The sequence below is a fragment of the Populus nigra genome, chromosome 8 (assembly GCF_951802175.1).
Source record: "Populus nigra chromosome 8, ddPopNigr1.1, whole genome shotgun sequence".
In the NCBI taxonomy this organism is placed as follows: domain Eukaryota; kingdom Viridiplantae; phylum Streptophyta; class Magnoliopsida; order Malpighiales; family Salicaceae; genus Populus; species Populus nigra.
This window is the reverse complement of record NC_084859.1, coordinates 1,979,142-1,996,538: the sequence shown is the minus strand read 5'-3', so window position 1 is coordinate 1,996,538 and position 17,397 is coordinate 1,979,142. Positions and strand designations below refer to the sequence as shown.

General features: G+C 33.0%; 1 protein-coding gene across 11 annotated transcripts; it reads right to left on the bottom strand.

Annotated features, from left to right (window-relative positions):
• Positions 1–1,098: 1,098 nt before the first annotated feature.
• LOC133700672 (sterol 3-beta-glucosyltransferase UGT80B1) lies at positions 1,099–16,308 on the bottom strand. Of its 11 annotated transcripts, XM_062124269.1 has the most exons (18): positions 16,099–16,306; positions 15,913–15,984; positions 15,369–15,462; positions 15,098–15,240; positions 14,898–14,968; positions 13,204–13,285; positions 12,953–13,054; positions 12,749–12,804; positions 11,426–11,460; positions 10,202–10,418; positions 9,891–9,927; positions 9,715–9,814; positions 8,487–8,573; positions 7,956–8,015; positions 7,805–7,844; positions 6,628–6,856; positions 4,013–4,081; positions 1,099–1,234 (listed from the first exon to the last, which is right to left on the bottom strand). In XM_062124269.1, exons 1-17 carry the CDS (start codon positions 16,177–16,179, stop codon positions 4,025–4,027), a joined length of 1,563 nt encoding a protein of 520 aa, XP_061980253.1. In that variant the 5' UTR covers positions 16,180–16,306; the 3' UTR covers positions 1,099–1,234; positions 4,013–4,024. The 11 variants fall into 11 exon arrangements, 9 of the variants coding, with proteins under 9 accessions (XP_061980253.1, XP_061980252.1, XP_061980256.1 ...); XM_062124268.1 differs by lacking the exon at positions 1,099–1,234 and having other exon boundaries at positions 3,777–4,081; positions 16,099–16,302; XR_009843463.1 differs by lacking the exon at positions 1,099–1,234 and having other exon boundaries at positions 4,065–4,081; positions 6,628–6,749; positions 16,099–16,308.
• Positions 16,309–17,397: the final 1,089 nt, after the last annotated feature.

Below are 17,397 nucleotides of genomic sequence, written 5' to 3'. Positions count from 1 at the left end.
AGGCGTTCTGAGAGACCCGTAGGGTCGTTTCTGGTGCGTTTTCTCTTGCGTGATTGAGGACATGGATTCAAAATGAGACTGAGGTTCGCCCCATTAAGAAAGCATTGGAGATTAGTGTTCCCTCATCGTTGGCAAGTCAGCTTTATTGGGCTGTGGAATCAGATTCGGTTAGCAGCCAGGCCATGGACGATGCTGCGTCTCTTAATTTAATTCTATTTCCATTAATGGCAACTCCGAGAACAGTGGTCTTTCTTCCCGTTTTGAGAGAGGGAAGTTGTGGCATGTCGTTAGCAAAGCAGAACTTGATTTCATAGCTAGCTTGACTGTTACCTGTTCTGTGTTTTTTCCTGAATTTTTTTCCTCGAGTTGTTGGCTAGTTGGTCTACTGCATGGTTAGCCCCTCTGTGTGAGTGAGTGTAAGAATAGTTTCCCTCAACTGTCTTCTTAACAATATTTTGAAGCTCATAAAAGGTCTCAAGTTTCCAGGATCTTAAGCTTGGGCTTTGTTTATCGCCAGCAACTCTGCCTCACCGGAATCAATGAAGCCAGCAGTGCAGGAGAAACTTTCCCTTTGATCGCTAAGGATGTAAGAAATACTTCTGCTACATGAAAGCCTCTCGAGATTGTTTAACAAAATGTGAATTGTTAGAACTACCTCTGTGTGGGAAAAAGTTTACTCGGTCCAGGGGGAGTTCTGCTAGTAGAATTGACAGAGCCTTCATGTCCCCGGCATGGTTTCAAACATTTTTTTCTCAGAAAATAAAAGGTGTAATATTTTATTTATAAAAAAATCTAAAAACTTTATAAATAGTAAAATATCAGTTTGCTTCCTTAAGTAATGTTACGTATATAATTTTATAGTAATTTTAGAAATTTATTTAATCAAATTCTAACTTCATTGTTTTTTAAGTATAGAATTGTAATTAATTCCTAACATTAATTACATTCTAATCCTTAATTTCAAATCAAAGACCATACAGGGGAAGATGCTCGACATCGACCCAAACATCTTGCCCCATCAGGACCATCACTTTTCGTTGAGCTCTAACCGTGTACCTCCTGATCATGTCATTAGCTTCATCTCTCTCCATGAAGAAGACAACCCTGTCTTCGGGAGCAAGGCCTTTCTGCTCTACAAAACGACGCCAAGAAGAGCGTAGAAGAACGGGTTTTGGGTAAGCTCCAGTCAGACGGGTTGACAAGCAAAACCTCCATGCATTATCAGTAGCATCGGCTGCTTCAAAATCCATCACATGGGCTCCTTCAGGAATTGGAAAAGCCTCAAGGACACGGGTTGGAAATGAAAGAGCATGGCTTATATGGGTTGGTTTTAGTTTCTTGGTGAAGAGATGTACTTGTTCCATTCCTTCTCAGGAGTTTCAATGAAGAGAGAAGGCTATTGTGGGAGCAGAGATTAGCTCTATTACCTCATAATCTAAATGAAACCTTTAGGCAGGCAGGGGATACATGGAGATAGTGAAGAGATTTGCCCACAAGAAACCTATATATAGAAATATTTGCTCCTGTCATGGCCCATGACACTTGTCTCTTTCTATCCTTTGGTATATAGAAAGAGAATGAAGAGGATATCTCAAAAATCACAATATACAGGACGCTTATTGTCACTGTACCATGCATGACTCTCATTCTTTTTCTTCCTTTTTTTGATTCACATTGGTTGTTCCATTCTCATAGAAAATATCATTTTCATTCTCTTTCTTTGTTTCTTTTACATTGGTGTCTCAGATATGATTCGCCTTTTCTCACTACTTATATGATTTTGAGCTATACAAAAGTTGACTGGTCAATTTCGACATTTTTAGTGGGAAATGTTATCACACTTATCTAAAATTGAAACTCTGAACAATAAATCTGAAACAAATTCACTTATCTAAAAAGTTAAATCTCTAATGGTATAAGAACACTTTATGCTTGTTTTTTTCCTGGAAATCTTACTCTTTACTAAGGCTAGAGAATAATCATTATACTGCATGGACTGATTATGAACAAATAACTAGATACATTAAAAGGAAAAAAAAAATTAAAGTGGTCCTCCATAATATCATGTGTGGCGATGCCTTTTCAATTGACATAATCATCATCATGATACTACAATATGATACTATATATATAATTACAAATAAATCTAAAAAGTGTGGGTTTATTTTACTGTAGATGAGAAGTATTATTCACACTATAATAATTTATTTTGGTTCTCAAAGTCTTATTTTAGGTAATTAGATCCTAATTTAATGCCAATTGCTTTTGATTTTTTAGGTAAGGGTGAAATTAAAATAAAGGGGACCAAAATGAAAAATGTGTCATACATGGGTGGCATGTGTCAAAGATTTTGTGAAAAATACACTTACATCCTTAATATTTAAAAATAACGCAATTTATACAATTTAGGTCCCTTTAAGTTTTAAACTTTCACTTTTAATACAAAAGTTCATTTGTATTATTTTTTAGTTTCTAGTTAGAAAAAGAAGAGAAAGGGGATGTTGAATTCTAGCGATAAGAGAAAAAATTATCATTCACGTTATTTCCGGCCACCAAAATAATTTTTCTTGATGTCCACGTGTCTCATGCGATGAAAGAGGATTGATGGTGGTCCTTTAAAGCCTCAAGGTTACCAGAAAAAACAAATCTAAGTTGAGAAAGTCAAAACTAACCTAGTTTGATTTTAGTTTTTAGACCTATTTTAGGTATTATGAATTGATGGATTGATTTGTAAATGTTCTAAAGATGTTAGAAATGTGTTCTTAGATTGAAATGACTTAGAAATTGGGTTTTTGACAAAAAAAACATTGCCTGATTTTTTAGTTACTATAGTAGTGGGCGAAATATGGGCTTGTAGATGACATGTAATCTGCATTGCTTGCTTTTTTTTTTCTTTTTCCCTCAAAAAATAAGAGTCGACAACAAGTTATTCATCCCTTTAAAAAATTGAAAAAAAAACCAAGCTCAAACCCGCAAAACTGAGCTTGTAAGCCTACCTACACGGCTAGGTTTTTCATTACAGTGGCCTAGGCGTGTTGGGCCATAGGTCTATGAGCTTGGTTTTTTTTTTTTTACCTTTTATATATATATATATATATAAGAAAAAAATTATTGACCCCCGGCTTGAATCACAAGTATGAGGAGTTAAGCCACAACACCCCTGCTATTAACACGTCTTTTTTTTTTTCTAAATATTTTTAAAATTTATGTTTCAATTAATTCTCTCTTATATGATGTTTCTTTTTTGCTTATTTAACATTTTTTGGATATAGATTTTTTCAATGGTGTTGTGTGTATTTGATTTTTAAAAAGACTATTCTTATTTATCTATAATTGTTTTTAATTTTTTGTATATATTAACTTTATTTTTTAAAATAAAAAATATTTATTTTCAGATAATATTTCTAATATATGCATTCTTGTATAATATAGTTTTCTCCCTTTTATTTTATTTAATCAATTTAATGTGTAAGTCTATTTCTATTATTATTTGATTAAATTAAAAAAAAATTAATAAAAAAAATTTAATAAACAAATCCAAGTAAATATTGTGTCTTTTGAGGTTAAATATCTTAATCAATGAATGTCTCTTGATTTTTTTCTAGTTTTATTTTTAGTTATTGTTAATGATCTTTTTTTTTTATTAATATAGTTCTCGATTTATTTGATTACATGTATATATAATTTTTTTTATTAATAAAAAAAGCACTGAATAAAAAATAAATTTGTTATGATGATTTTTGATAATTTTTTTACCATTAACGGAAGCTCCAACCTATCCAAAAGGAACTGTTAGTGAATTTTTATTCAGTGCTTTCTTGTGTGTGGCTACAGTTTTCTTCCGTCCCAAAGCTCATACCTTTAAGGCTACTGTAAGTTATCAGTTAAACTGTACATGTAGCAGTCTTAAACTGGTCAGGCACTGTAAATCTAACTCCACCAAACATCTACAGCAGAGAAGCTCATGCAGTCACAGAGAACAGAAGATTTTGAGATTTTGGAGAACTCAAACCTGAAAGCTTTTTTAACACGAACAATTCATCTCTTGTTTAAGGATCTTTACGGCTTCCATGACTCCATCCTGCAAGTTGGCAAAAAAGAAAAAAAAGAAATCTTAAGGTAAAACCTGGATTTCAGCACTTCATTCAGAATAAGGAGGTTAACGTGTAAGAAGTTTTCATACTTGACACTACATTCGCAATAGTTGAGAGAGCAAAAACACACACAATTAGAGAGCATTCAGTTTAGGTAGCCTCTGGTTCGGAGTACAAGATGCTAGGACAGGTACGAGGCAGAAGTGGGATGTGTTTGGTTTGTCTCACACTGTCTCATACCTGCTGTCCCTGTCCCCAGCATCCAACGCTACCTAAAGGATTAGTGGACAGAGTACAGTACAGGCAGCTTGTCTCTGTCTGGAGACAAATCCACAACTCATCAACTATCGCTAATCTACAGCCACGGGAATTAAGCAATGGTCTGAACCAATTTGCAAGCGTGTAGAAGGGGTTAACTGAGTGATGTCTTCAGGTTCCTGCTGGGGATATAGCTTTAGATGTTAAGCAATTTGCATGCTGTGGTGACATTGGAGAGGACCACAGTCTTTACACATTGTTCTCTTAGGTTGGAAGGGCCCCATGATTCCGACCCCACACCTTTTCCTTTTTAGGATAGGACATTCAAAGAGCGAAAAAGAATTTGTAAATTGGGAGTCTTCCATTTCACCTCATGACTACGATTCCAAACAAAAATATTATTTTAATATTTTTCAAATAAAAAATATTTTAAAAAACAATTACGACTACGATTCAAACAAATCCAACCCCAACAACCCAGGGAGGGTCTTTCCGTCAGCCAAAAACATTAGCACCAAGTCAAGACTAGCACCAAGTCAAGACCTATAGCAATCCAGCTCATCAATACGTTATTCATCCAGGTGCGCATCCACCTAGTTGATTATCCAAAGCATGCATGAATTTGAAAAATCCAAGGAAAAGAGATCCAAAAAAACAAAAGGAGAAAAGAACAACTCATCAAATTCTTGCAGCTATAAACAGTAAATGTTTAGATAATATTATAATAGCTATTGTTTTTTAAAGTGTTTTTTACTTGAAAATATATTTAAATAATATTTTTTATTTTAAAAAATATTTATATTTTACATTAACACATCAAATTAATTCAAAAAAAAATTAAATTTTTTTTAAAAGAACAGCCCAGCCGTGAAAACAAACAATGCCTTATTTAGGCCATGCAAAGAGCTCTAGTTTCCATGAAAAAAAAAATCTCAGCGTAAACACCATGAACAAATTTCAAGAATTTTTCAAAATATTCGAGATTGATTTCAGACTTTTTAAGTGTGCAATTAAACCATTCTTGAGGAGACACTTGTATATTAGAAAAATTTTAAAAGCCATTTAAGTAGATGGTGTTGAAATCAGTCCAAATAAAACCTCATTGCTATAAGTTCTTCAATTTTTCCATAATGTCCTTCAAGTGAAGGAGAGCCTGGTAAATTGCACAAAAATGAGAGGAGGATGTTGTCAAAATCATGAAAATTGAAAAGAGATAACAAAAAGAGTGTTGTGAAATTACGCCAAGCATTATATTGCATACAAAGAAGGATGATACAAGGAATCTTGAGCCATTTGTTTACAAAAATATGCAACGTTTATGATGATTGTTAACGGTTCTTTTCAAAAAAGAAGAAATATATAACACTAACATTTTCAGAGAAACATGCCCGGTTCCACCTCATTTCTTTTCAGGGTAAAAAAGCCAAGATCACATTTCACAGCCAAAAAGGTACACCAGAAAAGGCAATGACTCCAAAACTCCCTAGTGGAGCATCCAATCTACTAGTTTGGAAACTTATCACTTATTCAGCTTTTGATGGCCATTACTCCCATGTGGAGCATCCAATCTACTAGTCTGGCAACTTTATCACTTATTCAGCTTTTGATGGCCATTACCCAGTAGATTAATAAGGGAAGGATATCTGAATCAGTGTAAATCCTTAATTATTGCTATTTTACACGAAGTTGCTTTCTCAAGACTAAAACCCTTCTATTGCCACTGAGAATTCCACAGTTTCAAATGGGTACTACTTTTTGAACACTTCCATTATGTACCCTTAACCCTGTGGAGAAGTGGTAAAACTATATATCTTTCGGCTTTAAATCAAATGGTATGCAGTTGACATGGTCCACAAGGTGTTAGATTCCAGCTTCAGCAGACAAAATATAGGGCTATATAATTGGTGTATCCTCAAGTGTCCACCAATATACCTAAAATGAAATCTACTAAAAAGAATCTTCATAAGAGCAAACCAAAATTCTGAGCAAATGTGCTGCGAGAAAACTAGGCTTCTGTAAGCCATTATATAAGGTTAGGGCATAGGGGGGGAAAAGAAAAGGAAAGGAAAAGAAACTACCATGTTATCATTGAGAAGTAAAAGTTTTCAATATGTGAATTATTGCAGCATAAAATACGAGCAAGAAGATTTTGGTATAAAACCCAGAATATATCCCTATCACTCATAGATATATAGCTTTATAGATTTAAAATATATGCAATTTCTTTAAACACTTCACCAGCAATGTGATCAAATAACTGAAGAACAAGCATTACCTCAAGAGAAATTCTCTCCGCAATTTCCAAAGCACGTGCTTTGATGTTTGGAGACAGGGCATCATTTATGGCCCTTGATAGAACTTTTGCAGCCATTCTGATGCTCACATCATCCAGTTTATCTGGAATCAAATGGCTACTGTTTAATGGTTCTGGGGAAACTCCAATCCAATACATCTTCTCAGCCCAATAAAACTGATCCAGTATAAATGGACATAATACCTGCCATCTAACACTCTAATCAATTGGTCGAGAGAGACAAATGGTGAGAGATTAGTGAAGAAAATCATTGATGAAGCGCACAAGAAAATTTGACCAGCCTTGTCATGCTTCTTTTCCCTTCATGGATTAATCTTCCGGTAGATTAAAAATGATTTCAAAATTATTGGATTTGTTTAAGAGAGCTGACAGCATTGAAAAACAGACACACCAATAGTACTGGCAAGCATTTATTAGCATTGATCTTCAAAGTCATGACAGCATATATAATTTCTAATGCATGTATGGTATCAAAATTGCAGTACCATATTAGAGTTTAGCATGTAGTAACACTTTTTGGCAAACTAAGGAAATCTTACCAACAACATTACTCTGTATCTTAAATGTCTAACCTAGCTGAGAGACATTGATACCAATTCAGCAAGATCAAGATGAAGAGTGAGCAGACAAGAAGGGAAGAGTGCTTCTAAGCAAACAAAAATATTGCGTTGCAATCCATTTGCAGGGTTTTGTTTAACAGTTGATGGATAGTTGCAAAAAAAGTAAATGACAAATAACAGAAAGTCAGGAGAGCTGCTCAAGCACCAGGAACTGAGTCTAGAATGAGGTTTCTGATCATGGGCTGGCTTTCTCTTACCAAAGGTTTAATCAAAGAGCTTTCACCTTCATCCATAATTTTTTTTTATCAAATGGCTCTCTGCTAAAACACCCTTTTTAACCCTTATTTCTTCCAATAATGTACGCCTCCATCCTACTCCTCTCTGCGGACATGGATGTCCCATTAGAGTGGTATATGCTAGTCTTATCAGAATTTCATTCTGGACTTGTAAAGAATATCATTTATTTTGGCATGCCTTGACCAAAGCAGCACAGCAAAAACTTTGAAGAGTAAAACAACTCGCACATTATTTGAGTTCTACAACAATGAAATAAAGCAAGGGTTTGCAATTCGGCAAACCTGTGGGATGCCTGCGTGTAGTGCTGCAGCAGTGGATCCACTAATTTACAGACAAAGAGAAGCAACAAAAAAGAAAAATTAATTAGTTCTTCTGCATGTCATGTGCTGAAATTAATATTTCAATGAAATAAAATAACATAATGAGTCTCACCTGCCCCCATGATGAATTGCAGCTGCACATCTTGGAAATAGCCATTGGTAAGGTACCATACTGTTTTGCATGATAAAATGGGGTCATTCATATAATCAAAACAATTACCTCAACAATTAATGCAGCCATGATACGATGGTTTTAAAGGCTTTTTGCACCTAGTACTCAATTTGAGAAGAGAAGAGTGTTTCTTCTGCATAGTCAATGAATAATGCTCCTTGAAGGTATCGTCTACATGGTTTTATCATCTTTTATAGTTGGTAGTTAGTATTGTGCTAAATCAATCTCATATAATCTATTGCTATCACAAGTACTTCTATAAGCATCACAGAATTATAATTTCAGCAATTCATCCTAGAAAACAAGGTAGAATGTTGCATGTTTTTGTAAATGTTAAACCTCAGAATATTTCACTTACCCTAAGGGTTTCATTGCTTTGAAAAAATGAAAAATCTTGGTCTTACTTCAATAATTTCTAATTTCTAGCGGAGCTCTCAGTTGGGATTAAATAATAGAATACTCTCTGCTTACATGATAGTGCTTGCCCACAAAGTTCAAAAAGAACCTCTCCCTCCCCTTCAAATCTATAGCAGAGCTCTCTTCCATCAAAATTAAAGTCTAGATCAAACAACAAGAGGCTTATTAAAGCTCAAAATTCTCAGTTTCAGAAGCCCATCACTAAAGGGCTTTGCATTTATGTCAGGAAAGCTGCAGGCCAAATCAAGATAGTATATGCAACAAAAATTATCATGAAAGTATCGTGGGCTTTTCTAACATGTGCCCTAACAGCAAAGTTCAGAATTGTGGAAGTTACACTTCCCAATTATAGGAGTTGTTACTATATTAAACTGTAAATTTTTAAAGGTCAAAAGTAACTTTTAATTATATTAGAGTACTATATAAAAAAATTGAGATTTTGTACCATGTTGTTTATCCATTAAGAAAATAAAAACATGAGCACATTTGATTGATTTCCCTGTTTGACTGAACAGTTAGCAGATAGCAGTTTTTTTTTCTTTTTAGTTTGGATAATATGGGAATAAAATCAAAAGAAACCACCACTATAGTGTATGTGTTAAATAAAGGGTGTTTTTTTAATTTACCTACGAAATTAAAGTTGTCATCTTTCTTAGATCTATAGGTGATTTCAATGTTTACACATGATATAGCTAAAATAAATTTATGTCCAACGTTTTTTTTTTTTAGATGATAGAGTTAAATAAAATAATTGTTATCAGACAGTGGATTTGGTGACTTAATAGAGTTAGAAAAATCAATTTAAAATGATATGTACCATTTTGTTTTGTTGTTGATAATGGATACATCAGATGGTTGCAAAATCTCAATTTTGTTTTTAAGATTAATCTAGTTTTATTAAAGGTTAGTTTTAACCTTCTAATTCTTTATAGTAAATAATTCTAACAACCCGTATTAGGAAGTGCAAGTTCCACAAGTTGTTAATAAGGGCACATGTCTGAAAAACCCAAGTATAATTACCTAAAATGAATTTTAATCTCCCTGAAAACACAGGGTCTGTGACACAAATGTCATCATATTTGTCATGCTATAAACATAAGAACCACTTTGGCACTTTAGATAACGCAAAAGAATGGTAGGGTGTGAAAAAAAAATTATTCCCAAATATTTAAATGATATTACTGCCACATGTCCACGCCTATACATCTTGATAGCATTGCACAAAGAAGTTACTGTTTTTTATTTAAATATGATGCTTCAAGGGATCAAGATATATACTCACTTAGGAAAGCAAAAGAGGCGGTTATCAAAGAGACAGATTCCCTCTTCAAGGTACTTTCTTTTATCAAAATGTGATGATTCAGTGGCAATAACTTGGACAGCTTCATCCAAAGGTTCATAGCTAGCAGTAAAAAGGATGAATCTGAAATTTGTGATCTCCAGGACAGTTTGAATTACCTGAAGAAATGTTTGAGGGTTCCTCAAGAAGCCCATGCTGTAAACAAAAGTGAAACACGGTTCAAGAAAAGATCACCATTGACAATTTAAACAAGTGAATGAAATAAACTAAAAGTGGTCTATTCAAAAACAAATTTGGCATCCATGCTAGGCTTACAATGTTCACATGATGTTGATGTTATAGCCAATTAACCATATTCTTTCAACCTAACATTTCGGTTGTTAAGTTTAAGAAACAATTCAAGGAAGAGATGAACATACCAAAATGTTGTAACATAAATAGTCCATAAACAAAAAAGCAACGAACCTACCTTCCAATAGAACTTAGTCCTATGAAAACAGGAGGTGTTGATGCTGGATTTATCAGAAAATATTGTAACTTGACATGAGCTGAACACACTTCATCTTTTGTCCTCAAATCTCCAGGATAAGAAAGTTCTGAAATTTCTTGGCATTTCTTACATGAAAACTGCCATTCAGTAGGAAGAAACCAAAACCCACAAACATGGACATTTGATGGCCAATAATCTGTTATCATGCTATTATTAGTGATAATGAAAATGGCGAAGCACAACATCAATCACATGATCATCTGATTGACAGTTGACAATACCCTTGTACAATTGTACTACTTTCTTCATCTATGAAACAGTTCAATTAAGCCACTGAACTTTCAATTGTAGTATGCTTATTCCTCAAAGTAACAATACCCAAGCGCTGTAAACTTGGCTTATTTTAACATAATAACACTATCATTTTAAAAATTGGAAAGATATTAAGAAGAAAGAAAATTTTGGATGGATAAAATTTGGTTGTAAAACCAGCCAATATCACCATCAAATGAAAGCTCTTATGTAAAGAAATCCATAGATACCAAAATTATATAATTTCATCACAACATTTGAGAGATATGGATTGAACTTTTAGATACATAAACTTTACATTGAAATTTTGTGTTGATTTGTTGCTTAAAAATGTGTTTTAAGGTTAGATTTATGCTTACAAGGTTGAGGGTAGTATGTTCTTGCGTTTTTCATAAAATAAAATGAAAAAAAAGATGAAAAATATGGTTTTATGTTGTGGCCTGCAAATGTGATTGAAATTTGGTGAGTTTCTCCAAAAATAAGCAAGATTTGATAGAGAAGATGATAGTGGATGATGCGTCAGCCATGGTCCAAGCCTAGGCTAAATCTTAAACCTATTGGAATTGCTCGGAGAGACATCAAACATATAGTAGAAACATTGGGATTCACATAATAGGATAAAGCCTTGATGTGCTTAAATGTTTCTCACATTAACAAGGATAACAAAGACAATGAGTAATATACAATAACCTCTTTGTATAGAAAAATGAGAAGCAAAAAATATGGATTATAAGCTGCCATGGAAATTTCACATGCAATAAGGTTGATGGTCATCAAAACACAAAGTCTACAGTCATTTGAATGAAAAAAGAAAATGAAAGCAAAGGAAAGGAGAGAAGGGAACACATAAAGTAAAATTTCCTTGTTGAAGGAAAAAAAGAATGAGATTACCTGGACATTCAACAATATCTTTGCTAAATCCATACCTATTGTGAAAACAAAATAAGTTCAAAAATTTCCTTTAGGTAACGCCCAAAAACAAGCTAAACCCAAAAGTTTGGTGATTTGACTATATACCCCATTTTAAGTAATACTATAGAAACACTTTATAACCAAAATACCCCCATTTATACCCAAAACATCCTTACAAGTTTCAAGTTACATTTTGTTTCAACATCGCTATTTGAATTATTTTGATATTATGACTTCACAAATTAATAAAAATATCATTTTAAAAAAATCAAACAATTCATCAAGACAAAACATCTATTGATATTCTTAAAATATGCATTTAAATATTTATGAATTTATGTTCAATTTAAAAAAAAAAAAAAAACTATTGGCTCCTAACCAAAAAAACAAATGAATATATATGAAGAAAAAACTTGATGATATTCAAATGCATAGTACAATACAGTTTTTATTCGAATTTAAAACCAATATCAAACAAATTAAAAGCATATTGACTGAATGGGTTGTTTTTATAGGGAAAAAAACATTTAATAATATGATTAGAATTATTATCCTAATGAATTTTTTATTCAATAAGTAATTTTCATTAACTAAAATTGAAATAATAGTATCAAAGTATTTAAAATAGCTAATGTATGAACAAACACTAAATTTCAATTCAATGTTGGCATTTTAGTATAACTAGAGGCATTTGGGGCATACATAGTGTTTTGTAGTATTTTCTTAAACTTGGAGAAGCTTTTTGGGAAATCATTAAACTCTTCTGTAATGCCTGTAATTTCATGATGTTTCAAGAGGTTATTGTAATTTACTCAAAAAAATCAAAGAGATAGAAATACAGGTTAATGTGTTCAACTTTTAATAAACCCATCCAATAATTTTTTAAAAAAAGAAGAAGAAGAAGAAGAAGAAGAAGAAGAAGAAGAAGAAGAAGACAGAATGCATATGAATCATGAGATTTGGTGTCATTCTTAGTTAGATTTAAAGCATGAGAAAATGGTGCCAATTCAACCTAGATAATGGCAGATAATGTTTACTTTGTATGTTTTTCTTTTTTTTTTTCCTTTTCCTTCGGCTCAAATCACTTTTACTTCATTTGTTCTAGCCAGACTTGGGAATTGATTCATAAATCATTTAAAATAATCCATTTCTACTTTCACGGGGAGTTTTGAATGCCATGGAAATAAAACCTTTTGCTTAGCTGTGCCACAATGGCTCAATCATCCTTTTGCTTTGCTTGTAATCATAATAAAGAATTAGGTTATGCGGTTGTTTTTGGTAGAAAAAGAAAATGCAACTTACAGCAGTAGGGGAGATGGTGGCCTATCATGCCAAGTGGGAAGCTCTGTTACTGGATCCTGGATTCAGTATAAGAAATTTAATGAGTTTAAATATACCCTAACAACAAAATAACAATGCATCATAAAATCAATGTACATGCAGGAGGTGGCAATCATAAATTTCATTCCATGAAAAAAAGGAAATCTTATATCCAAAATCACCAACAGTGAAAGGGCAAGGACTCAGATACAAATCATCACTTCTCCATGATCCCCAGTTTTCGGTAAAAAGTGGCCACATCCAATGAGCCACATCTTTCCAGGAAACCTATGATCATAAAAAGGTTAGAAAGTTTGTATACAAGTGCGCATCATAAACCTATTTAAACATAATAGGAGAAAGCAAGAGACAAAGACCTACATTATGCTGTTGCTATACAAGTAAGAAAATGGTTCTACATGAGGAGTTCGAAGCACCTGATTACTGTCAGCTTCTTGGAGATATTTATATAAAAGAGGATGCTCTCTTCTAAAGTGACTCTCAAATGAAGAAGGTGCACTGAAAAGCACACAAAAAGAGTCAACCATACATTGGAAAAATTTAACAACAAAATAAACTATCTAGATATGCACATCTTACAGCAAAACTACTGAACAAGACATTATGAGAATTTGCATTAAAAAGTGAGGAAAATGTGGAAAAAGACAGGAAACTGAAGGTTTCCATGAACGTTTCCATGAATTTCCAAAGATTCCAAGGTTGACAAAGAAGCAACCATGCCTGGTGCTAGACATCAAATTCCACAAAACACGTTTATGTGACTACCAAAACACAAAGGACAAGAATAACCATTGTCCATTGTAACCTGATAATTTTAGTTCTAGACAAATAGGATGCAGTCCTTAAGTTAGAAGCAGATAAAAACAGTAACCAACTAAATAACAGGGCAAGCATAGACATAAAGAACCAACAACTGGGCAACTTTAGATCTTCAGATATCTGGTCACCAAATTTTTCATCTATAAAATTATAATTTGACATACATTACAGATGAAAAGTATTAATATTCAATAACATTAGTGGTATATCTACAATATGCTTTGAGAAACTGCTGTGGCATTTGTGAACTTTGTGTAGTCTCGCTTACTGTATGGATGTCCATATTGACACAAACCAAGCATGACTATTATGAATTTTACATGAATAGTTTTTGCATAAATCCAAAAGTTGCATTTTAAAATTTTGTATGAATTAGTAACCACATCATATGTGGAGAATTATTGGCAAAGGGAGTCCTAACAATAATCTCAAGAAAAATGCATACAGAAAGGATGAAATTTCTTGTGACTAAATACATCAACCCCTTCAGATAACATCTAATGCATATTCAATGCTTGGTTTGGGACATTTATTTAGGACAACTAAGTCAGCAAAATCAACTAATCAAGTAGCACAAAATGTTGCAAGTAACTAAATATTAACACATTATCTAAATATAAGTGCTTAAGACAATGGGTTATTAGTATTCCCGCATATACCTATATTCAACTTTCTTTCTATTCCTTCAATATATGACTTTGGGCAAACAAAAATACTCTAGAAGTCTCCTGCTAATGTGGCATTCCGTATGATATAATGACCACTCCAAGATTCATTTCCCTTGAGTGGAAGCTCACACGCCCTTATTGTTAGTTATCCTGTACCAACTTCTAGTCACACCCTACACCTGCTTGGCTTTTGGAGCCACCAGCATAGAATTGAAACCTGTGATTGATGAAAAGCTTGAACTGTTTGGTTGTAGATTTTCCCACTAATATCTATAATAACTTTAGTTGCTATTTCATCAATATGGGATTTTGAATCATGCATGTACCCAACAATTCAAATTACATAATAGATATACATGTATATTCTCTTCTCTTTTCTCTATATGGATAAATAACATTGAGGAACAATTTATTCAATTGTCATTTAATAAAAATCAATTCTACATTCACATAATCCACTGCCACATACGCATACATTTTTATAACTGTATGTGTTACTTAAATTATTATACGTGCCTATACATAATAATAGCACACTGGAGAAAAACCAAACACAAAATGTCCTTCAATACTATGATTGGCAAGTCATTAAGAAATAGAGAATTCAGAGAAAATATCACCACCTGTATGGAACAACATATGGAGCAGCTACCACACAACGGATATGAAAAAGTTCTGCAAGGCTCCACCCTTCCTGTACCAGAATGCAAAGCAAATTTTTCCTTTATCAGGTTGATACTTTCATCAAGAAAGCCATATAAATCCAGGCTATATTTTCAAAGTATCAGAAGAGCTTCTATGGACCAGAATTTCCAAGAAATACCAATGCAAAGAAATTTATCAAGATAAAATCACCCTCCATGGTTGGACCATGTCCAAAAATCCCTTCAACTGCTGAATAGCATTCTTGTCTGTGCTCTCTTGTGGCTATCATTTTTTGTTGTGAAAAAGCTAACTCCTGTGATCCTATTAAAGAAATGGTCCATTACAGCAGAGTGGTTAGTTAATTCAATGTAAAAATAAAACTAATCCCATTCCCACAAGATTTGCCTTCTTATATACTGCAAAGATAGCATAACCATTGATATTAGAACCTGAACAACCATAATTGTCGCGAACAGAAAGAACAGGTGGTGAATTGATTCCTAAGAACGTAACATGTCTTTCTTCCAAGTGAGAGCTTAAGTTCTGCAAGAAACCCAACATTTTATAACATCAGCAGGTCTTGTACAAACAAAAATTATCAGTAAAAAAGAAAGAAAGAGAAAGAAACGGAATATTCACATGAACCCAAAATTCCTAGGGACGAAAGAAAATGAAACTAAAGAACAGCATTGTTCTATATTGAGTTAAATCAGAATAACACCTTGCAACCTTGCAATTTTATAGGGCTGATTTCTTCCCAAGGGCATAACTCAAAAACGACTTTTCAATCTAGCCAGTCCACACACAAGTTAGGGCTACCCTCGAAAAAGGTTTCTTGGACTTGCAAACTAGATGGCCTAAGGCGCAAACTAGATGGCCTAAGGCACAAACTATATAAAGTATTGTTTCTAGAATGCATGGTTGATTTTGATTACTGGCAGGGTATTTAGCAAGCAATAAACCAAAGAGGATGAGGAGGATTTCAATGCAAACCTGATGTGCTGAATGTGTTACTAGAACCACACGATATTGTTTCTGATCACTAGCAAAAGCAGCGGCAATGGCCTGAAACAAGAACAAGAAAACACAACAAATTCTTGATATTTCAACTCAACTGGAAAGAAAAACAAAAAAAAAAGGAGATATTTTAGCAATCCCATTGGAAGAAGAAATACTTACAGAGAGAGGGTAAACATCGCCCTTCGTACCAAAAGCCATGAACACAGCCACTGGCTTCCTGTTCTCTGTCTCAGGTCTCATTATTTTACTCACAGTCACAGACAAAGCGTGTCATAAACTCGGGCATTTTGTTTATATATGGAAATAATGGCACAAGCCCATGAAACCAAGATGGTACCGCGGCTGTCAGACCCGCACCCGATTAAGGTTGTCGGGTCAATCAATGTCAATCCTAAAACAATGTCATGTCGTCTTCGATTAAAAAAAATAATAAAAAGAGAGAAAGCAACGATATCGTTCTAAAAAAAAGTTAAAAAAAAAATTAACCAAATATAATCAAGTATCATTTAAGTTTGTTTCAATCAATTAGGTTTTGATGGACTCAGTGAGTCAACTATATCTCAAGTTAATCCATTGGATTACTCAAATTATTAGCAGTAGGGTAATTCAAATTTAATCAAGTCTATTTAAAATAATTTAAAAAAACACTATGTTAGACTTTGGATTGATAAATCGTAAGATTTAATTGGTTGGTGATTTGAGTTGAATTATACTTCACGAGATTTAATTATTATAATAACACCAAAAGTATAATAATTATTATTTTTTAAAATATTTTTATTTTTATATTAAATTTTGGATTGATAAATGGTAAGATTCAATTGGTGATTTGAGTTTAATTACACTTCACGAGATTCAATTATTATAATGATACCGAAACTGTAATAATTATTATTTTTTAAAATATTTTTATTTAAAAATATATTAAAATAATATAAATTTTTCTTCTTAAAAAAAATTAAATTCAAACTACTTATATATTTCCTCTAGAAAATCAATTTTCACTATCATGCAAACAAATTGCAATTCTTTGAATTGTTTGACTGTAGTTTGTATTAATTTAACTCTTAACGTTTACCAAATTTTCAATTTCTCCACAAACTAATGGAATTTATCATAACTTTTAGACCGGTTCAAGGCTCATGTTCCGGATTTTAACCGGGTCACCCGGGTCAATTTAAAAAAAATCAAAATGATATCGTTTTAGTAAAAAATTCAACGTGTTGCAACCGAGATTTTGACAGTTTTTTTTTTCTATATTTTTTTAACTGGGTTTGATTTCAATCTTAAATTAACTGGGTTTTAAATTGACCCGCAGGGCCAGATTGAATTTCAAAACTATGGAATTGATGATTGTCTCCGTATCTCCTAAAGCTTACCAACTTCATGGAGTCCAATGGGACATAAAATATGCCACATCATCAAGTTAAATATTAAAAATTGCAAAAGACAGGAAGA

What these genes read in the sequence shown, in the direction of transcription:
- LOC133700672 (XM_062124269.1), bottom strand. Translation starts at nt 16,179, where the DNA reads ATGAGACCTGAGACAGAGAACAGGAAGCCAGTGGCTGTGTTCATGGCT. An exon ending in GCGATGTTTACCCTCTCTCT is followed by an intron (nt 15,985 to 16,098) that starts GTAAGTATTTCT and finishes TTCTTGTTTCAG; the next exon opens with GCCATTGCCGCTGCTTTTGC. An exon ending in CGGAGAGAATTTCTCTTGAG is followed by an intron (nt 4,082 to 6,627) that starts GTAATGCTTGTT and finishes GCCAACTTGCAG; the next exon opens with GATGGAGTCATGGAAGCCGT.